Source organism: Mesoplodon densirostris, chromosome 1 (genome assembly GCF_025265405.1).
Source record: "Mesoplodon densirostris isolate mMesDen1 chromosome 1, mMesDen1 primary haplotype, whole genome shotgun sequence".
NCBI lineage: Eukaryota > Metazoa > Chordata > Mammalia > Artiodactyla > Ziphiidae > Mesoplodon > Mesoplodon densirostris.
The window spans coordinates 14,265,138-14,289,112 of record NC_082661.1 but is presented as its reverse complement, the minus strand read 5'-3'; the positions used below and the strand labels follow the sequence as shown (position 1 = coordinate 14,289,112).

The window sequence follows — 23,975 nt, the reverse complement described above, 5'->3', positions numbered from 1 at the left end:
GGCGGAAAGATTACATCAGGAATGTGATATAGTACAACTGTTTTCACTGAAGCCTTATACCTTACTATTCCTTAGGCTATTGGAGTGTCCCACCCCCCCCCGCCCCCCCCTTGCACGAAACTACAACTGTGATGCCTCTACTGCCTCTCCCAGTAAATAGAAAAATATTGCACTACATTGAAGGTATATTTTACGAATATCATTAGCAGCATTACTGAGCTTTCCATAATTGTGGTTCTACAGAGTTAAATACTTTTAAAACATGAGTAGATTTTTATGAAACCAAAGTTTTGCATTATTTCTACAGCGCTTTCAAATGCATCAGTTTCAGCAGCATGCTTGGATGTCACTAAAACTTCCGTGGTATAATCCAAAACCACCAGCCACTTACTCTGCCTTCCAGGTTGTCAGTGGTAAGTGATTTTTTATGATAAGATGACAGTTGGTTATTACATTGGGCAGATTGTTTCAAGCTATTGTTATAGAACAACATTTTAGCTTTCAGTGAATTTGGTGTATAAAGACTTCTACGGCAGTGTTCTTTTAAAATGCAAGCATGTTTAAACAAAAATGGGGGGTATACACAGATATATTTTTGTTATAAACTTGGCCAAGAAAGGTATTTAGTTTCCTAATATTTTACTTAATAATAAAATAGCAAGAATGAGAACTGGCTATTGATTTTAAAAGTGGAGTGGCTTTTCTACCCATAAAAATGTTTTTATCATCCATATAACCCTTTTATTTCAATAGCTTTTTACTGTTCAGAGAACTTTTGCAGTTATGCTGTTGTTTTCCTCACAACAATCCTGTGAGGTAGAATAAGTTTTGTTTATTCCTCCTTTATAGCTGGGGAGCCTACAGCCTGGAGCCCTTTCGTGGCTTGCCTATGGTTACACAGTTCACTAATGGCCAACAGAAGAGCTTGAACTTAAACTCTTGTATGGAGTCCTGGGTTACAGACCTGGGCCAGAATCCTTACTGTTATACTATGCCTTTTCCTGCCAGCCATAAAAACTGCCATCTAGTCTTAAATTCATGTCAGTTTCACTATATAGCAATTATCATAGTAGTTACCTACAAAAGGGAAAAACATGTACATATCTATTTTATAGAAATATAAAAGGCGAAAACTTTTATGGTATACCAACAGAGGTCATGCTCACGTGTTTTCCCTCAGTCCTGTGTTATTGGGATCCACACGATGGCCTGAGTATCAGACTAGACCTTCATTTTAAGAGAAATGGTTCCAATTCCTATGTAGCTATGCTGTGTAATTTTTTTTTTAATAAGACAGTCTGAACTACAGAAGCATTCAGAACGATCACCATTCCTTTAAGCCTGTAGGATGTCAGACAAAGCAATAAATCTATTTTGCATGATTCCTCTCCCTTACAGCATTCTCATGCATGACTATTCTTCTAAAACAAAACAGCCAAACCAGATATCAACAAGGTCATTTTAAGAACAGTCCTCTGAAACTTCAAATATCTACATGCTTTATTTCCTATGGGAGAACTGAAGATGAAAAATAATCATAAATGTTTAGTACTTCCATTTGAAAGGCAAATGTCAACATTTTGAAAGATTATATTTCAAAATCCAACTGGTTCCTGTGTTTTTTTGTTTGTTTTAGTAATCTGGTCATCCTCTCAAAATTCTTGACCAACTGCATTCTGTATTTATTCCCTATTGCATTTTGTTTTTCAATGCAAGCTCTTCAAATTATTCACTATATTCTCACTATACTTAAATTGCACATAAACTTTAGAAAAAAATTTCACAAAAGCATAAAAAACAAACTATATGTAAAACTTTTTTTTTTTTTTTTTTTTACTAAATCAGCATAACTAACTAAAGCTGCGGCATCTGCTTTCATGTTACATTTGGCAAAATCAAAACAAAAAGCACTCCCCCAAACCCCAAAATAACAAAACTCTCAAGCAAGTAGATATGACAAACTTCATAACACAAAGATTCAAAACCTGTTCCCTCAATGACTGCTGTTGTCAATTTGGGCATGCAGCAAATTTGTTGTTCTAACTGTGATGGAAATGAAAATATTTCAAGAATCTGGACAGTATCCTATTCAACACTAATTCAAAAACTAGGAAGAGGAAGAAAAAAAACACAATGAGACATCACACCTACATAAACACGAAAAGTCAGCTTACATAATTACATAATTAGAAAAAGTTAAAAATAAATTAGTAAAAATAAATTCCCAGTATAAACCCAAAAAGCATAGCTATAAATGCAATCTGAAACAACCAATTTAGTGAGCTGGTTATGTTTTTGCTGGAAAACCACCTTTTCCACTCTAGTTCTTACACAAGCAAATAACTGTGAAGAAGCAGGCCAAAGTGCATAATGAGGGTTTAAATGTGGTTATCTGTGGTACTTTAGATGCAACTTTTCCTCAATCACTTGAAAGTTTAAACAGACTGTTACACAGACTCAGATGGGCCAAATAAGTCATCTGATATGCTACTGAATGGCTGAGAGTCTATTAGTTGGGTTATTTCACTATCAAGGTCTTCTTCCGTATCATCTGTGTACTTGCTTATTTTTTTGGAGTGCTGGTCTAAGGACAGACTTTCTAAAGATTCAATATCTTCAATGCCTGCTCTGTAGTGGATCATAAGAAGTGTTAGAGCTTGCAGTCTTTCACCTGATTTAGCCAAAGCAGCAGAAAGAAGTGATTTTTTCCTCGTATCTGTTGTCTCTTTTTCCTCTCTAACAAGGGAATTATTATGTTCCAACTCCTGATCAATTTCATTCTGCAGTTTATCTAGCATGAACTCTAGTTTCTGGATCCTCTCCTCTGTAGGCAACCCCCTGTACAGATCACGACCGATTTCTTTAACTGCAATGAAAACGCTGTCATCCAGACCACCCTCCTTTCTCACTAATTTTATTCCTGTGTTGTTGCCCCGTTTAGAAGGGCTGTTTGGGCCACAGATCTCTGTGTCACTGCCTTCGTTGTCTGATGTGTTGGGTGTGTGTTTTGGTGAAGGTTCTACTAGATCAGTTCCTGGCTCAGAAAGGCGCGTTTTAGAGACTTGACGCAGATTTAACAAACGAGAGCTCGTATTGATAATATGTCTTGTCAAACCTGTTGTTCTGTTGACTGACTTCCCAGCTTCAGCATCAACACGAGGGGGCAGGCCTAAGAGGGTTTCTTGTCCTTCCAGCCTGAGATTTTTCAGGGCCCGGTCTATCCGTTGTTCAGTTGCTCCACAAAGAGGAGTCTCGGCTAGACACTTTTCCTGACATTTTTTATGGCAAACATAAGCACAGAACATACACTGGGAAGCAGCTTTAGTCCAAACTTTTTTCTTACAGTAATCACACCAAGTTGGGTTCTGGAACTGAGTATCCTGGAAACTATGTTTATTTTCTGTTAAACCCATCTGTCCAACAAAGTGCTCCTCTTTAGGTAGGGCAGAAACCTCTTCGACCAAATGGAGTTCTTTTTCTTTCTCTAAGTTAGTAACTACATGGTGGTCTGGCTCTCCTTCTTTCAGATATTTGAAGTGAACAGTAATATCACCGAAACAAAATTTGTCATTGAACCCCTTCTGCATACTCAGATTACGTAGCGCGGTTCTCGTGACCATGGCCTTAGGTGATGGGGCTTCCAGTCTGAATTTGGAAAGGTATTCCATGTTCGATGTAGCTAAGCATCCTAAAGCCACCTCTTCAAGTTTTAAGCTGACATGCCCCAAACAGATGAGACCCCCTAATTTGAAAGGATCCCTGCACCACAGTGCGATGTTTAAGTACCTGTGGCAGGCTTCTATGTCAAAGAGACAGCTGGCTCTGGTTCTTGTCCATTTTCCGAGCTTATTACGATAAAGAATTTCTGATGATTCCCATGTTTGATGGTCATCTGAACTGTCCTTAGGAGGGCAGGAACTTTCTGAAGTCAAATCTTTTGCCACTTCTTGCTTTGCTAAAAACTGCTTAGCTGCAGCTGCTTCTTCTACGTGATCCAGATTTTTCGCTTGCTTTTCAGCAGGTTTATCTCCAGCAGGCGGTGGCAGCACCTTCTCTGGCTTTTCAACGAGAATATCTGGTTCTGCCTGATTTGGGGCATCAGCAGAAGGCAAAGGAACTTTGACTTGCGGTCGTGGTGGCACAGGTGGTTTGAAAGTGGATCCTTGGGTGGGTTTTGACACTTGTGCTGGTTCTGTTATCTCAGAAGATTTTAGGGCCAAGGGCTTATTTCCTTCTTTGGATGGAAGTTTTGGGGGTGGTGGGTAACTTCCTACAACTAATTTACGGTTTAAAACTGGTGATATAGTTCCAAGGGGTTTCACAGAAAGTGTTGTTGGAGTACGTTTGGGACTGTGACTTAATGACTGTGCCTCATCTTTGACCTCAGTTTGTGCTCTCACATCACTTGCTAAGTCTTCAAATTCAGAATCCAGGTCTCTGTTTTCAGCATCTACTGCCAACCCACTTGTTTCCTCTTCATAGTTTGGTTGGCATGAGCCTGACAGAAAGTTGTCTTCCAATTGTCCAAAGTTATCTTGCAGCACTGCACCCTGGTTACTCTGGCCAACAGGCCTTTCATAATATACCAGGACTCGGTCACCAGCCTGCTTGATAAGCTTCAACACTTGCAGTGTAGATGTGATTTTCACACCTGTTTTAAGATATTAAAAGGGAAACATGTAAATTACTGAAGTAAAAATTACCTAAATTCACTAAGTGTAATTGCCATTTATTCATGATTACTTAACTAATGGAAAAGTAATAGTGAAACCTCTAAAATATCTTACGGGCTTATGGATACATCAGTGTACTGATTCTTAAACACTGACTGCTCCGATGTCCTGGAAATGTTTACCTTTTCAAACCAAATGATGACATGAAAATCCTGAGGAGGGTGTCAAGCTGCTAACTCCTAATTGCTTCCCATTCCTTCCTAGGTTTAAAAGACATTTTTCCTCAGTTTGAACTGAAGTGAGCAGAGTGAGGCCTATTGAAAAGGATTTTATTAACGGTTAAATCAGGCTTAAAATGATGGGAAACTGTGATTATATTGAGGGAAATTGTAAAATGCATCAGGGATTACAAGCTGTACGGTGAATGATTCAAATTAAGAGACCAATGCTTGAAATAAACTTGGCAAAATATTGGGCTGGCCAAAAAGTTTGTTCTGTTAGTGAATACATTGTTCAATAAAAGTCTTGGTGAAAATGAAAAATGTCTTTTATTTTCACTTAAAACTGAACAAACTTTTTGGCCACCCCAATACTATTATGAATAGTGGATTCTTACAGATTCTTTTCAGTAGCCCTACCCATCAAACTAATCTTTTTCAGGACCAGAAAAATAAGGAAGGCATAATAGGAAGGCTTTAAAGTTAAACAAGTTGTTTACTATCTGTATCTATATCAACAATATCTTAAGTTTTCATTTTATTTTCTAATAGGTGCTACATCAGTTAGTTCAAAATTCAAAAAGTACAGAAAGATGTACAGTGAAAAATCTCCCTTCCACCTCTATCTCCCAAACGTATTGTCCCTTTCCTGAGGCAATCAAAGCTTCTGATGTATTCTTCTAGGGATATTCTAGGTGTATCTTTTAAAGGCTCTATTTTTTCCCTTCCCTCCCCAAAACAGTACTTACCTAAGCCAACCCTTTCTGTAGGAGTTAGAGAAAGGTGAAAAGGGGTCTTTGCTTTCCAAAGGTCTTAAGGCCATCCTAAATAAATCAAAGTAACATCAGCCCCATCTAATAACCTGACTTCAGAGTTCCTCAACCTCTATATTCTCCTACTTTGGCTGCCCAGGCAAGACCATGCTTTAGACCTGGTCATCACTTGGAAGTTTTCCACATCAAAGATCTTTTACTTGGAAATTAACCTCTGATCACAATCTCCTATTTCCACCTCTAACAATCCTGTCTGCTAACTGAATCTGTTTTGAGGTAGTTTCCATGTCCAATCATTCCTCCTTTGCTCTCATGGTCCAGCTGGTCTCCTGATACCACTTGCTTTTCTCCCCAACCTCAGTTCAAGACTTCAGTGGTGTTCACATCAAGCTTTTTTATTCTTTTGCCCCAGCCCTTGCCTCTTCTACCATCTACCTGTCTTTCTGATCCCCAGCTATGCTAGCCCCTTATTGCCCTTTCCTGCTCCTGAGCTTATCACCTGGATACAACTCCCGAGTTATACCATCTATCTGCAGCAAGGCTTTCAGTGCTGCTTTAGCATTCTTTTGATTGGTCTCTAAACAACTAAGTCTCCAAACACCAGCTTCAAACCTTTCTTATTCCCCTGAAACCCACCCTTCCTACTCTCTTTTATTCTGTAGATGACATCACCTTATTTACTGAAGATCAGTAAGAAGCCACCTCTTCTCCCTGCCAGTCATTTTCAGGATTAAGCTATCTTAGAGGAGGAAGTATCCCTTGTACTTTGGATCCTACTCCCTATCCCCTTCAGGACTTTGCTCTATCAATTATCCTTGCTAAAATCTTAATTCCCTTCCTCCTTCTCCTTTAAAACCTTGTTTTCCTTGGTTTTCACAACACTGTACTAATTTGGCTCTGATCATCTCTGCTTTCTTTTTTCCGCCACCTGTATCTGTCCCTTGTATGCAAACATTCCCATGGTTTTGTCATTAGTTTCTCTGCCTTTTTGTTCTTTCCCTAGATTACACCCATTTCAGTAGTTTCAACTATCAACGTTTTCTTTGGTTGGCATCCCCTCTTCTTCACTCTAGTTGTACATTCCCAGCTACTTCTGGATATCACCACCTGGATGTTTCATTGATACTACAAATTCAGTGAAGTTAAAATCTCTCTTTGACCTTCTCATCTTCCTGTTCTCACGACTATGTGAATCAATTTGCCACCTTCCCAGTTAACCCGATCTGAATCATGGAGATGGTTGACTCCCTAGATAGATTCAGTCTGCTGTCAATCCTATTAGAGTTCCAGTCCATTTTCATTCCTGGTTCAGATACTCCTGACTACTGGCTTCCACTATAGTAATAAACAGCTTTTTACTATGATCCCTCACTTAGATCTTCCCTATTTTAATCACCAAACATATATTGCTCCCCAGTTTTCCTAAAACATTGGCTCAAAAACCTTTAGCCTACAAACTCATACTGCAATTCAGAGCTTTCTGGTATGACTTCATGATTCATCCAGGCTTAATTTCTGCTGCTTCCCTTTAACCACACTATGTCCCAGCAAAACTGTAGTTTGACATAAATAAAAATTAAGTCCATCTAATGGTCTGAGGTAGGCAAAACACTTCAGCTCAATCTAAAATCATTCTTTGTGACTTAACATCTGCCTCTTGGGACTGTTCAGCCAAATATGGATTACTGTTCTATTGGAATATTTCAAATATACGCAAAAGCAGAGGAAATAGTGAAATGAACTCCATCATTGAGCTTAAATATAACAAACGTTTTGCCAATCTTATTTCAATTATCACCAATCTCATTACTAAATGTTTTTTTTTTTTTTTTGCGGTACGTGGGCCTCTCACTGTTGTGGCCTCTCCCGGATGCACAGGCTCAGCGGCCATGGCTCACAGGCCCAGCCGCTCCGCGGCATGTGGGATCTTCCCAGACCGGGACACGAACCCGTGTCCCCTGCATCGGCAGGCGGACTCTCAACCACTGCGCCACCAGAGAAGCCCACTAAATGTTTTTTAAATGTTGTATACCCATACAAATAAAGTATAGCTATAAAAAAAGAATGTGTATCATACCCTCCCCTTATCTCAATGAATATTATTATTATTTTTACAAATGTTAGACACGAAGAGATGACTTTTGCTTTTTCACCCTGCCTGTATTCATACTGCTTGGATTTATCTATTTATTTTTGATAACAGATATTTACTACTTGTATAATTGAAAACAAAAATCCTTCATAAAAGGACGTAAAAAAGAAAACAATTTTATGCTGTAGGTAAAACCAAACAGGGTATATGTATACATATAAAAAATTCATACTGAATTATGATTTTTAGCTGAGGGATGACTGTTATGTTTATGTTAAATAACTATGTAACAGATGAGGTTTATTTTATAGCCTTATTATCCTAAGTGTCTATGAACCAGTATCATCATCTGGGAGCTTGTTAGAAATACAGAACCTGGAGCCCCACCCCAGGTCTACTGAATCAGAATCCACATTTTAACACCATGCCTGGGTGATTGGAATACACAAGAGAGTTTGAAAAGCACTGTTTATGACATAATCAGAGGGATTTCCATGTGAAATATTGACTTAGTGGGGCTTCCAGGTATGCAATTAAATAATTTTCATTATTTTATTGTCATGATGGATATGAATTAAAGGTAGAGTTTCTTCAACATATAACCAAAGACAACTGCTCCTTAATTTAGGAACTAATCTACCTTGTTATTTATTGTTTTAGCTGTGAGAGAATATTCCATGTTGCCTTTAAAAGCTCAACTGTAACCAACCATGGGTTCAAGAAATCTCTTGACAAGCCTAGAATGGGTGGGCCAGGTACTACAAAGGTCTGAAAAGGTTTGGACTTCTCCCCCACTGGTGTCCACAGTGAGTCTTAGTGCTTATTTATAAACATGCAAGCAAATAATCTGCCTAACAGTAGAGAGTTTTTGTTGTTATCAATCCAACTGATAGGAAGGCATGCAGGTGACACATTTTTCTGCCAGTGACAGTGATTTGGGCTGCACTCTGAATGACAATCTACTAACAAATGGCTGGCCAGTCAGGAACAATAGGGGCAACCAATATGGGGCCCCAGGACAGTTCAGGTATTTCCCTCTTAGACAAGGAATCTCTCTCCTGTTAATTATCCAGTCCTAAGTGATGGGGGCAGTAGTGCTAACATTGTCAGTTTTAGGCTCAGAGTAGTAATGGTGGTGGCCACACAGAAAGATAACTGTTGACCTGCCCTTTCTTTCACATTCAATAAAAAAAAATAGAAGTAGAAGGAGGAAAATGGTCTAAAGATGAAATATTTTCAAGATTTATAATTAGAACTAAAAGGACGTGTTTTAATTTTTTTAAGGCTTCCTTCACATTTTTATTTATAGTATAGTTATTACTTTCTTTCCACTGTAAAAGTAACGTGCTTATAGAAATAAAGAAGGAAGAGGGACTTCCCTGGTGGCGCAGTAGTTAAGAATCCACCCGCCATTGCAGGGGACATGCCCAGGTTCGAGCCCTGGCCTGGGAAGATCCCACATGCCGTGGAGCAACTAAGTCCATGGGCCACAACTACTGAGCCTGCGCTCTAGAGCCCACGAGCCACAACTACTGAGCCTGCGCACCTAGAGCCCGTGCTCCACAACAAGAGAAGCCACTGCAATGAGAAGACCACGCACCGCAACGAAGAGTAGACCCCGCTCGCTGCAACTAGAGAAAGCCCGCACGCAGCCATGAAGACCCAACACAGCCAAAAATAAAAAAAAATAATAAAGAAAAAAGAAATAAAGAAGGAAGAGAGGAAAAATCCCCACATCTGTTCTCTGGTTTTCTCTGTAAATGTCAGGTATATTGCACATCAGCATAATTACCTCCAATAGCAATCAGTCGATCTCCCCGCTGAAGATCAGCAATTGCAGCAGGTGAGTTTGGGGCCACGGTCTCAATTATGACATGCCCAGCATACCCGTCAGCTGACTGGACAAGACGAAGTGTAAGTCCGACACTTTGTAAATTCCCCTTTATTAATTCAACCTTTGATAAAGATAAAAAAATGAAAACAGATTCAATGGGTTCACAGTAGTGGAGTGAGAAAACACTTAACACATTGAGAGCACTACAGTTGACGCTGACTTTTATACCATGGTGATTATTATTAAGACTAATAAAGGAGGGAGGAAATCTTTTATTGTGACAATATAAATTAACATATGCTCAGACTGCACATTTGTGCCATTGAACCTTAAATGATGAGGTGAAAATAAACAAATAGAAATCCTAAATATTTTTCCTACATCTGGTATAGCATGTGGCATGCACTCCCTAAACTCTGACATCATTACCAAAGATGATTTTGTTTTTAAGGTTTTATTACAGAAAATTTAAAAAATATACAAAAGCACAAAGAATAATTAAAATGAACCCTGTGGTAGGTTATAAAATATAGTATCAAACTCTCCTTGACTTGAATGCATGTCCCTTTGCAATTAATACTTTACCAGACCTGCCATTAGAGGTATACCTGTTTCTCCATCCTTCTCTCAGCAACCAATATAACTAGAAAAAACAGACGAAGACACAGACGATCTGAACATGATCAACCTTTACTTAAATGACATTTATAGAACACTATACCTAACAATGCCAGAATACACATTCTTTTCAGGTACACCTGGTAAGTCCAGGATGTGCTATGGTCATAAAACAAGCGTTGATACATTTAAAAAGACTGAAATCCAAGATACATTCTTTGAATGGAATTAAATTAGCAATCAATTAACAATAAGAAACCTAGAAAACCCCCAAACATTTGGAAAGTAAAACAACACACTTTAAGTAATTCATGGTCAAAGAAGAAATCAGAAGGGAAATTAAAAAGTATTTTGGGGACTTCCCTGGTGGTGCGGTGGTTGAGAATCTACCTGCCAATGCAGGGGACACAGGTTCGAGCCCTGGTCCGGGAAGATTCCACATGCTGTGGAGCAACTAAGCCCGTGCGCCACAACTACTGAGCCTGCGAGCCACAACTGCTGAGCCCGTGTGCCACAACTACTGAAGCCTGTGCGCCTAGAGCCTGTGCTCTGCAACAAGAGAAGCCACTGCACTGAGAAGCCCCCGCACTGCAATGAAGAGTAGCCCCTGCTCGCCACAACTAGAGAAAGCTCGCGTGCAGCAACCAAGACCCAACACAGCCATAAAAAAATAAATTTATATTAAAAAAATACTCTGAGTGGAATGATGATGAAAGTACAATCTATCAAAACTTGTGGGATGCAACTAAAACAGTGTTTAGAGGAAATTTATAGCTTTAAATACTTATATCAGGAAAAAAATTCTAAAATTAGTGATCTCAGTTCCTTCCTTAAAAAACTAGAAACCCCAAAGTAGAAGGAAAGAAGAACAGAAATCAATGTAATAGAAACGAAAACAACAGAGAAATCATGAAAGCTGATTCAGTGAAATAGTCAATAAAACTGATAAGCCTCTAGGATAGACTGATAAAGAAAAATGTGTACTACCAAAATCAAAATAAAAGGGGAATATCACTATAGAATATAGAGACATTAAGAGAGTAGGCAACATTATACACAACTTTATGTCAATACATTTGACAACCTAGATGAAATGGAAAAATTTCCTTGAAAGATAACAAATGAGAAAAACTGACTAAAGAAATAGAAAATTTGAACACCCCTATATCAATTAAAAACATCAAATTCATAAACCTTTGCACAAAAAAAATCCCTCCGGGTCTAGATTGCTTCATTGTGAATTGTTGAAATAACAATCTTACTTGGAATCTTTTAGAAATAGAGAAGGAGGGTATGCTTCCTAAATCATGTGTTAAGGCCAGTGTAACCCTAATTCCCAAACCCAGACAAGAAAGCAGAACTACAGACTAATATTTCTAATGTTCAAATATGGATGCAAAATTTCTTAACAAAATTTTAGGGAATTCAACCCAATAATATATGAAAAGGATAATAATCATAACCAAGTGGAGTTGATTCTAGGAATTCAAGGTTGATTCAAGCACCCAGGAGTCAATTAGTATAAGTCACCATATTAAGAAAAGAAAGGAGAAAACCATATAAATACTTTAATAGCCACAAAAAAAATCAACATCCATTTATGATAAAAGCCCCTAACAAAATAGAACTACAAGGGAACATCCTAAATCTGATTATTGGCATCTACAAAAATCTATAAATAACATAATACTCAAGGGTGAAAGACCTGTTTTCTACCCAAGATCAGGAACAAAGCAAGGATTTCTGTTCTTACCACTTCAATTCATTATTATACTGGGGGGTATAGTTAGGGTCATGATGTAAGAAAAAGGGAAGACATAAAGAATGGAAAGGGAGAAGAAAAATGGTCTTTATTTGCATATAATATGACCCTATACATGGATAATCCCAAGAAATCTACAAAACAACTTTTAGAACTAATAAGTGAAATTAGGTCACAGACTACAAGGTCAATATACAAAAGGCAAATATGTTTCTATATATTACCAACAAATAATTAGAAAATAAAGAAACCAAATTAATTTGTAATAGCATAAAAATACTTAGGATTAAATTTTTAAAATTTATCTTTTATTGAGGTAACATTGGTTTATAACATTATATAAGTTTCACATGTACATTATATTTCTACTGTATACACTACAGTGTGCACTCATCAAAAATTTAGTTTCCATCTATCACCATACAACTAATCCCCTTTATCCATTTCACCACCACTTCTCCTCCTGGCCCCTTCCTCTCTGGTAACCAGTACTTTGTTCTCTATATCAACATGTTTGTTTTTGTTTGGTTTGTTCATTTATTTTGTTTTTATTTGTTTATATTCCACAGTATGAGTAAAATCATAAGGTCTTGTCTTTCTCTGACTTACTTCATTTAGCACAATGCCCTCAAGGTCCATCCATGTTGTCACAAATGGCAAGATTTCATCTTTTTTTTTTATGGATAAGTAGTATTCCACTGTGTGTGTGTGTGTGGAGGGGGTGTATATATATATATATATATATATATATATATATATATATATATATATATATATATATATATATATATATATATATATATACCACATCTTCTTTTAGGATTACATTTAATTGAAGATATACAAAACCTGTATGCTGAAAACTTCTGCAAAGGGAAATTAAAGACCACCTAAATAAATGAAGAATGACACCATGTTCACGGATTGGAAAACTCATTATTGTTAAGATGCCAATTCCTCCCAAATTTATCTACAGATTCAAAGTAATCCCAGTAAAAATCTTTGCAGGCCTTTGGAAAGGTAAAAGACCTAGAATAATCAAAGCCATCCTTAAATAGACCAAGGCTGAAGGACTTATACTACCTAATTTCAAGGCTTACTATATAATGTTAGCGTAATTAAGACAGTGTGGTATTAGCCTAAGGATAGATATCAGTTGTAGAAATTAACATCATCATTTCTTAAGATATCAAATTTTAGACAACGTGTTGACTTCCTACTATAGTAGATAAGGATGATAGTCCATTCTCCTGCCCCCAAATTACAGTAGTTACATCATTATTTTTAGTTCCTCTACATAACCTCTTTATAACTTTAATTAATATACGTATACCCCTATATTTCTTATTTCATCAACTACAGACAATATCTCTCTTGATACTAGGACTTCCCCTTCACTTCTCCCCTTTATACCTTCTACCTTCTAAACTCTACCATGAAAGTTGATAACTATTATATTAATTTTTAAACTATTTTTAAGCTATCAAGGTTGACTGAAAGTCAGTCATGTTTATAATATTGTGACTATATAAATATTATTTATTGAGAACCTGGACATCTTTACATTTTCTGTCTTGTATAGCCTTTTGCTTTTCTTGGAGGTTTTTCTTTCAACAACATAGCTTTCACTTTAAATGTAGGATTTATGTAAGTACTGCTTCTGCAATTAGCTCTTAAATTCACCTATCCATTTGTTTACATATTAAATTATTTAGCACTCAGTCAAAGCGAAGTTTTTCTTTACCCCTCCACCCTACTCCTGCCTAAAAAGAAGCCAGTTAATAAATGTAGAAGGAATGAGCAGATTTGAAAAATCACCCAAAAGAGGAGAGAAACATTTAGATTAAAAAAAAAAGAGAGAGGGAGAGAGAGAGAGAGAGAGACAAAGAAAGACTAAAGAGTTGGAACAACCGAATGTAATGTCTGAATCTTGGTAAGATCCTAGTTCAGGGACAAAAAATCTACAAAAACATTTATTGGACACTGGGAGCATTTTAATATAGACTGAAACTTTGGTGAAATTAAGGAATTATTAATTTTCTTATGCGTGATGGTGGTTATTGTAGTTATGTAAAATGTTCTATTTTTAGAAGATTCATACTGAAATATTTAGAAGTGAAATATGATGTCTTCAACAATGTCTTTCTCAGATGCAGAGCTATGAAAAGTTTCAGTATTTATTATTATACTTATTAGTAAGACTCAGCACTACTAGTCAAAACAGGATACAAAAGGAAAGTTAAAAGCCAATCTGCTGTGAATGAACTCAATATACAGCAGAGGAAACAAGGCAAACATATTATGAAACAAACATCAATTCAGGGCATTAGAATATTTAAACTATCTTATATCGTTCAAACCTTAATTTACTTTTACAGGATCAAGACTGAGAAGCTAATTTTATGATCATATGACTTTAAAAACTATCCCATTAGAAAAGACAAAGACTGACTGATGTTGACATTCAGTAAGAGAACAGCAGCCAGTTCCAACCCACTAGAAGAATGGGCTCAAGCATGGTCTTTATTTCCAAAGAACAGAAATCATACCAATGGTGGTAAATATCTAACTTTTCACAAAATTATGTTTTCATCCTGCTATAAGGTTTCCTCTATGTAGTAGACTAAAGACATATCAAATGAAAGGAAAAGGAAGGGGCTGAAAAAAGGAATAGCAGAGAGAGAAAAAATTGTATTTCTTATGGACAAATAAAAGCATAGTGAAGAAAAAGTGAACATGGAACAATATTATATTTTCCTTTGGGTTGCTGATCGTGAAATCTTTATTAAAAAAAAAGAAAAGCAGGATGAAAGTGGAGGTAAAATGTCTGATAACAAATACAGGAATAGATTATGGATGGGAGACCTTCAGTCAATTCTAACAATCATGTAATAACTTTTCCTTTCTCATAAAAAGCCAATTAGATGTTTTTAAGTCCACCAAAATATGGGTACTCCTCTATTCCAAAAGATAAGCTATGATTAAGGAAAAATTAACATCTACAGAACTCATTTTGTCTGCAAAGAGAGAGAGGCCTGACAGTGATTTAGTTTCTAGTTCCAGTTTGTTGCTAAGGCCTGGCTGTACTCCTACTAAAAGCTATGCAGAGCCTAGCCCACACAACCATGAACAGTGGCCCTGACACCTGACTGTGGCATGAAATACCATGGAATCCTCAAAATAAGCACACCTTTTTTGCTTAAGTGAGTTTTAGTAGGTATCTGTTTCAAACGGGTTCTGGCTTACCAGGTACCGTGTTAGAGACCATCATATACAATATCTCATTAAACTCAAAGTGCTGTATTTATTAACTACAAAGCTACAAATACATTATAAATGTAGGATGGAATCTGACCGAGCCTAGCCAGGGGCCTCTGCCGCCCGCCCTTGCAGGGACTTAGCACCTGCAAGATGGGTCAGAGAAGGGGAGAGGCACCTGGGCCAGTGCTATACCAGCAGCTCCTCCTGACACCAGAGGCTGCCTCTTCTGCAGATAGGGGCCTGTCCAGGAGGTGATGGGGGCTCGGGGCTTCAGAAGTGTGGTGCTATCCTCACCATCGTCCTACAAAGTAAAACCAAGTCCCCCTAAAACAGAGTTCCCTTACTGAGTTTACAGTTATTCTATCTAAAATTTTATTTCCTTTCTTTGTCACCTCTTACCCCAATCCTGTGCTAACTGAACATTAATCAACTACAGTCAGATGGCTAAGATTACTATAGTTAACATCATTAATGTACCACAATTGCTGCTGTAGATATCATCATTAACATACCAACTCAAGTTGTTTCTCCAGCACAAGATGAGCTAACAGACCCCTGAACTATGGACCACCTGGCCTGAGAATCATAAGAGAGAGACATCCTGACTGCTTAAACCATGATAAAGAAATGTCACATAGGACTTCCCTGGTGGCACAGTGGTTAAGAATCTGCCTGCCAATGCAGGGGACACCGGTTTGAGCCATGGTCGGGGAAAATCCCACATGCCATGGAGCAACTAAGCCTGTGCGCCACAACCTCTGCTCTAGAGCCCGTGAGCCACAACTACTGAGCCCGTGTGCCACAACTACTGAAGCCCACGCACCTAGAGCCCGTGCTCTGCAACGAGAAGCCACTGCAATGAGAAGCCCGCACACTGCAACCAAGAGTAGCCCCCCTGCTCACCGCAACTAGAGAAAGCCTGTGCACAGCAATGAAGACCTAACACAGCCAAAAATAAATAAATTAATTTAAAAAAAAGAAAAAGAAATGTCATACAGTATGGGATTGAGAGATACAAACTACTGTACACAAAATAGATAAGCAACAAAGATTTACTGTATAGCACAGGGAACTATATTCAATATCTTGCAATAACCTATAATGGAAAATAATCTGAAAAAATACATACATAAAACTGAATCACTGTGCTGTACACCTGAAACTAACACAATATTGTAAATCAACTATATTTCAATTACAAAAAAAGAAAAAAGAAAAAAAAAGAAATGTCACATAGAGTAACCTAGTGGTTACCAGTGGGGAGAAGGAAGAGGGAAGGGACAAGATAGGGGTAGGGGGTTAAAAGCAACAAACTACTATGTACAAAATAAATAAGCTACAAAGATATATTGTACAGCACAAGGAATATAGCCAATATTTTAGAATAACTATAAATGGAATATAACCTATAAAATTATGAATCACTATGTTGTACACCTGAAACTTATATAATACTGTATATCAACTATCCCTCAATTAAAAAATATTGCATATTAATAAAAAAGAAATGTCACAAGTTCATGATTAATCCCAGCCTCTTTGTTCTTCCCCTTTAAAAAAGCCCCTCAATCAAAGTCCAAATTGGAGTGGATCAGAGACTTGTTTCCCACTCTCTTGCTTGGCACACCCTGCAAATAAACCCTTACTTTGATTCAAACACGTGCTGTCAGTGTTGGGCTTTCACCTCCTTCTGCACCTTTACATTATGGACCAGGAATGGTTTTCCCATTATGGAATGGGAATGGTTATCTGCATCTAAAAGCCTACTGTTAGAAAGTTCAGTTTTATACATGTGTTGTGTACATATGTGTACAGGTTATTGTGTCACTTCTCCCTTTCCTGTCCCCCTACTCTATTAAAAAAGCTAGGAAATAGTCCTCATAGTCCACATGAGCCCTTGCTCCATAACAAGAGGACGCCCCAGGCTGGCAGCTCCAGGTCCTGGAGTGTTAGCGACAGAGAAGGTCTCTGAAGGGTGCAGGCCCAGGCACCTCCAAACTCATAAGCTGCGTCCCCAGGCTTGAGCTGCTGTCTCTACTCCCAGGAGCAGTGCGGTGGGCTTCGGAGAGTCTGGGAGGAGTGGAGAACTGTTGGAGGCCATCCTTGCTGGGCCAGGAGCACACCCCTGCTCCCTGCCCTTGTAGCACCCTCCATGTGCTAAATAAAGTGGGCTTTATTATCTGCAACTCATATTTTAGTAGTTGATTATACTCTGAACTGTTATGAAGAAATTCTTTAATATTGTTGTCAACATAGATAATCAATAAACCAATCTATCATAGGAATAGAAAAAAAAAAGTAGGATGTAAAGTGCTTTCTCTGTGGCTTAGCCTGTGTCAATTGGCCTGAATTTTGTTGAAACCAAAAGATAAACTTCTATTGGAAGAGAAATACTATTTTTAGTATTTTTTTGCATGACATACCAAAAAAAAGTTTATCAATTGTCAAGAATTGCTGACACATACTAAACAGCAATTACATGAGCTTAATCACTAGTCAACACATACAAGATTGCAGACAGCCTGCATTTAACTTCACCAATCATGTCAGACACAGGTTAAAAAATTCTAGCTGTGGGCTTCCCTGGTGGCACAGTGGTTGAGAATCTGCCTGCCAATGCAGGGGACACGGGTTCGAGCCCTGGTCTGGGAGGGTCCCACATGCCGTGGAGCAACTAGGCCCATGAGCCACAACTACTGAGCCTGTGCGTCTGGAGCTTGTACTCCGCAACAAGAGAGGCCGCGACAGTGAGAGGCCCGCGCACCGCGATGAAGAGTGGCCCCCACTTGCCACAACTAGAGATAGCCCTCGCACAGAAACGAAGACCCAACACAGCAAAAATAAATAAAAAATTAATTAATAAAAGAAAGCTGTTGTATTAAAAAAAATTCTAGCTGTATGTGTACCTATCTGGTGGAGAGCAATTTAGTAAAAACACCAAGATAGCCTTTAAGAGCTCTCACACTCTGACATCCTTTTAGCCTTTCCTGGACCCAGCTGGGATGCCTTATTTTCACCTTGGGGGGGGCAGGGTGGGGAACAACATATTGATTTTTTAATCCCTTCCTAACATGGACATAATTTTATACAATGGATAAGAAGAGGATATATTTTAATAACACATCAATATAACTCTTTTACCAACTGTTCTCTCTTACTTGAGCTTGTAACATTGAGCAAAAAACCAAAAATGCAAGAAAGAGTAAAAGGATCACTAAGTGAAAGACCCTGAATAACTGTGACCAGGTATACTTTTGAGTATTCCTTCATCAAAAAATCTTCTGAAAAAATCATCATGAGGACTATTTCCTAGCTTTTTTAGTAGTGTAGGGGGACAGGAAAGGGAAAAGTGACACAATAACCTATACATGTACACAACACCTGTATAAAACTGAACTTTTTAACAGTAGGTTTTTAGATGCAGATAACCATTCCCATTCCATAATGGGATAACCATTCCTGGTCCATAACGTAAGCCAATACCTATTCTACCAGAATTCTCATTATATTAAAATAAAAAAAAGATGCCCATGATATTCAGGCATATTGGTGTATTCTCTACCTCCTTTCCCCAAAATGAAATGATGGTAATATTTTCAGAAAACCAATACTGACCTAAAAAAACACATATTTAACATAACCTATTACAAAACTGCTGAGGAAGAAAAGTAATGGAAAAAAATGCATTAAGTGATTCACTCACTCATTCAAGTGCTTAGGCACTGTGAACAACTTAGATGAGCTTCCCTGGCCTCATAGTAGTAGAAAAGGTAGGCATGAACAAATAATTACTTGTGTGATTTAATAGGACTCACCTAACTAACATTTAGAGAGCAGAGAAGGCATTCCTAAAAAACAAGTTTAATTTGACACCTGAAGGATTAGTAGTAGTTTGCTAGGCCAGGTCAGAAGTGGAGGCAATATATCTGAGAGCGGCAGGTTTGAAGGGAGGAGATGAGGGCTAGCATAACATATTTGAGGAAGTGAAAAAAGTTCAGTATTACAGCTCTTTGACAAGTTTTAGTCTATGTGAAGAGGGAGGGAATCTTGGTTCATTCAGCTGAAAGATATCTTAAAAGAAAGCAGCATAACATCAATTCCATTACCGATTTCATGCCATAAATAGTCAAAGTTAATAAATGGTAAATGGTATAAAAAGCATTTGGATGTGCTAATTAATGCTATGATGTGGCTGAAAACTTGAAAGCAAGTAATATTTAATCCACATGGATCCATCCAAGCCCTTTTAAAAATAATCCCAATTTCATGAATATTATCAGAAGACGAAGGTTTTTTCCCTAAAAAAACAACAAACTTAAAGTCAAATGTTTAAAAGTGAAGCAAGTTTCAAATTACTTCAAAGTTTGATTGCTTGCTAAAAAACATACCATTTACAAGAAACTTCCATAAAGATACTTGTATTTGTAAACCATTAAGTGCTTCTCCTTTCAAAGGATACTTCAACATTATCCATATTCCCCAAACTCAAGTACTCTCAAGGCCATAAAGTACAAAACTAGGGGGTCAGAAAACAAACCTCTCCCATGGATACATTTTATTTACCTAATCAAAGTTTGAATGTTGAGAAAGAAGGCACTTCAGAAATTGCTAAATGAAGGCTGAGGCCCTGAAAATAAATCATAAAGTTCTCCCTGCTTTTCTCAGGGAAATCTGCTGTTGAGATAAGCACACTTGTCACTTGGAGAGACTGCTTAGACTGACCCCTCACAGATAATAATGAAAGACAGAATGCCTTAGTTCTGAAATCCTACACACAATGGCCAAAATGGTGAGAAGTACAGAAACAGGTCTGACTTGGGCAGCACACATGCAAGCTCTAAATTCCTGGGCTAGCTCAGCCCAGCCTTGCTGTCTGCCTGGCCCCAGGACCAGCCAAGATTCAAGGGGAAAGGTCTCTGGACTAATACTTTCCCACCTATCTGGGAGAACTGAAACCTAAATCTCCTTTCTCCCTTCCTTCATTCTCCTGTGCAGTGGATAAGGCCCAGAGCCAGCCACCAAAGACCCAGGACAACAAGGTTAAATGAGGAAGGGAAAGTACACTTAACACAGCTCTTTTCAGATGGTTAGGGACCAGATTACCTCAGGGCAGTGATGGCCTGGAACAACAGAAGAGCCTTCTCTAGGAGCGATTTTTTTTTTGAGAAGAAAAAGATGCCAGACGGCTAGTGGCAAATAGCATCTGATTCCAAAAGGGGGGTGCCTTGAAGAAGGAGCCATCTACATAGTTTAATCCCTGTCGTTAAACATTTCTTGGAAGGGCATTTCCTATTCATTGTAGTAGTCAATTACTCCTGCACTGATCTGCAGTGGTTTTGTTGCCTATATTTTTTAAAAATTGAAAACATGCACCCGGTCAGCTATAACAGGGGCTTTTGTAGACTGTCTAAGGAACCTATATAGAACAGTTTATATGGGAAACTCCTGTTTCTGTCAAGTCAAACCTCTACCCTCTCCTCCTCCTCCAGGTCTCTTTTCAGTACCAGGCCCGCTCTCTAGCTTTACCTACTTTCTCATAGGTTATAGAGATTTGACCTGCTTTCCCTTCCTTTTTAAAAAGCTGACACCACCTAGCATCCTGGCTTCCTACTTCTATTACCCCAGAAAAGTGTACTATTCCTCTGGCTGGGGAAACATCTTAAACATGGGTAGAATTAGAGTAACAAGTACAGAGAGTCTAAGAGCAATTAGCGTATAAACTCAAGCTTTCAAAAATTCATGCCTGAAAGTAGAACTATTTGTTTATGCCAACCAAATACCCTGGATATTCTGAGATTATTCAAATTTTTAAAATGGTCTTCGGTGGGACAGGGAAGGTGGGAGGGAGATGCAAGAGGGGGGGGATATGGGGATATATGTATACGTATAGCTGATTCACTTTGTTATACAGCAGAAAGTAACAAACCACTGTAAAGCAATTATACTTCAATGAAGATGTTAAAAAAAAGTTATTCTATTATTGCAGCATCCAAATATTTCTGTCAGAAAGCCACTTGAGTTTACAAAATTTGGTTTCTGTGTTCATGAAATACAATACAGCTCCTTTGGTCAAAGTAACCAAAACTCTACATGCTAAGGACTTCCAGAAGGTGACTAAAAATCATCATTTTTGATGGGCCATTGTACAGATCACCTTTACTTGGCTTGCTTTGAGACGTGGCAATTGAATTCTGAATATCAGGGACCCAGGCAATTATGACTAGAGTATTAAAGATTTATCCCCAAGCTCTGATTTATATTTGAGAGGTCAAGATTTCTAAAACTAGAACAACTTTTATATTAAATAAGTTACTGAGCCGTTTGCAAGGGGAACTTCGATGTACAACAAACTCAGCACAGAGTGTGTTAGAGGTGTAACTTTCTGGTCATTTGCTTGAATACCAGATTTCAAACCAATTTGTTTTACGGTTACAGGGCACAGATTTCGGTTACAGGGCACGGATTACTGCACAGATTACAGGGACCAACAGCTTACTGTCCATCTCAATTAGAAGCAGCAATGAGGCTGTTGAAGATCTAGAGCCAGATTTCATATTTTACCATCCATCACCTTTAAAAATCACAACCATAATTGACGATTCCACTAACTTCATTAGTACCATGCTAAACACTCACAAGGGAAAGTGTATGTTCTTATTCATACTCATTGTCTCCCCTTCCCCATCTCTCTTCTTCTCCCCCACACAAACACACTTGAGTGTAAAGTAACGCAAGTAACATTTGGCTCTGTTATGAAGTAACTGAGTTAGAAGCAGAGTACTATTACTCAATTTCTGCTTTTAAAGCATATGTCAATAAATTATAATTCTAAGAAGTTAATAAAACAATGTCTAGGTTCTAGAATGAAAAAGGAAACACATAAGAAAGAGAAAATACTGAGTCTCTGAAGGGTCATTCTGCATCAATTTAATCTACTTTTACACTCAGGCAGTTTTAACAGCACAGAAGATTCAAACAAATATTTCATGGGACTCTCAACTACTGGGTAACTATTTTGCTTCCAAGGATTCAGCTGAATTCTCAATCGTCTTCCATTCAGATTTATCACTCTAACAGAAAAAAGGAGATACTTTTTCACATAAAGTATAACTCTTGAAACAGACATACGGCAAATGTCTTGTTTTTATCTCTTGGCATACAAATTACTATCAACTCTCACAAAACCTTTCAAAGACCTGTCATTAAAGTGTAACCACTTCATAAAGGTTTAAATCATAACAGATCTTAAACTCATACATCAGATAAATAAAAGAGTGCCACTGCAGAAGTAAATTTTCATGCCCTGTCCCAAATGATGACAAAAATTATTTTTAAAAGGGGGGGGTTCTTAAAGGGGCATATTTGCACAGTACAGGGAATAAATCCTAAATTCTCTCACATGGATTTTACATGTAAACATTTTCTTTGTCAGTAGAATGCCTAAATTTTCAGTTATCACTTTTCAATGAATAGTTAAAAAACAAAACAAACAACAACAAAAATACTGAAATCAACACCTCCTCAGTACTAGGACAGATTCAAAATTCTTTCTTGAAGTGTCTGGGATGGTCTGTATTCAGTGTTGGGTCTGAATTCTAGCTCGAACGTTAACTAGTTTTGTGGTCTCAGGCAAGTGAGTTAGCCTCTGTGAGTCTTATTTGTAAAAAGAGGATACTAATGTCTACCACACTGGGTTGTTGTCAAGATTAAATGAACTCCCGGAATAAATATCTAGCACAATCCAGGCACTTTTGTTATCTCTCTTCAGGTGGATTAGGAAGACCTCTTTCTGGGGTGAAAATACAAGTGAGGCCCCTCAACCTCTAAAACGGAATGCCAGCTTGGCCATCTGATAACCTTGTCTCTAAAGCAACTGAATGATAAATTAGGACTGCATCCTTTCATTGCCTCATCTGAGAGACAACAAAGATGTAGAAATATGCTGAGAAAATAAAGTCCATTATACAAATACAATTGACCTAAGAGATCCAAAGAATAAAACTGATCCTTTGCCCAGGTTCAAAGCCTGTTAGGAAAGTAATCATGTCCAAATGATTACCTTGCAATACAAAGGGTTTCTTCTCTCTCCCTTTTTAAGTGTGATTGAATTCTCCATTAATATTTTGATCTGAAACTATAATAATTTAAAATTTATACAACTATTCCAGTGAAATAAAAAACTCTGAAAAGTATGTAAAGTCTGAGTTGTTATGGGCACAATGGAGTGGAACACTCTTGCCCTTTTTAATTCCTTTGTCAAATAGAAACAGCTCTGATTCCGAATCACCAAGTCAACCCTCAGCTTCCTATATTACCAATGTCCTTCTACAGGGTGATTTACACCTCACTAAGGAAGTATGAGAGCTTTAGGGCCAGATTGTTTTTTATTACTTTTTAACTTGAAATAATTCCAAACTTACAGAAAAGTTGCAAAAATAGTACTAAGGGTTTTCATTTATCCTAAATCTAGATTTACCAATTATTAATATTTTTTCTCTCTCTGCATATTTTTCCTGAACCATCTGAAAATAAGTTGCAGACATGATGCCCCCTCACCATTAAATATTTAAGTGTATATTTCCTAACAAGGACATTTTCTTATATAACCATAGTACAATTATCAAGGTCAGAAAATTAACATTGATACAAATACTATTATCTAATTTATAGACTTGATTCTAGCTGGGATGCAATTTTGAAATACATATTACTAGCCTTTTATTTTTGCATAATCTTTGATCAAG

General features: G+C 37.7%; 1 protein-coding gene across 1 annotated transcript in view; it reads right to left on the bottom strand.

Annotated features, from left to right (window-relative positions):
- Positions 1–109: 109 nt before the first annotated feature.
- The window catches only part of PDZD8 (PDZ domain containing 8), an 86,751-nt gene continuing 62,885 nt past the window's right edge, over positions 110–23,975 (bottom strand). Inside the window, exons 4-5 of the mRNA XM_060099107.1 lie at positions 9,549–9,711; positions 110–4,651 (exon numbers count right to left, since the gene is read on the bottom strand). Coding sequence (XP_059955090.1) covers positions 2,448–4,651; positions 9,549–9,711 — 2,367 coding nt within the window. The 3' untranslated portion in view covers positions 110–2,447. The remainder of the gene's footprint in view (positions 4,652–9,548; positions 9,712–23,975) is intronic.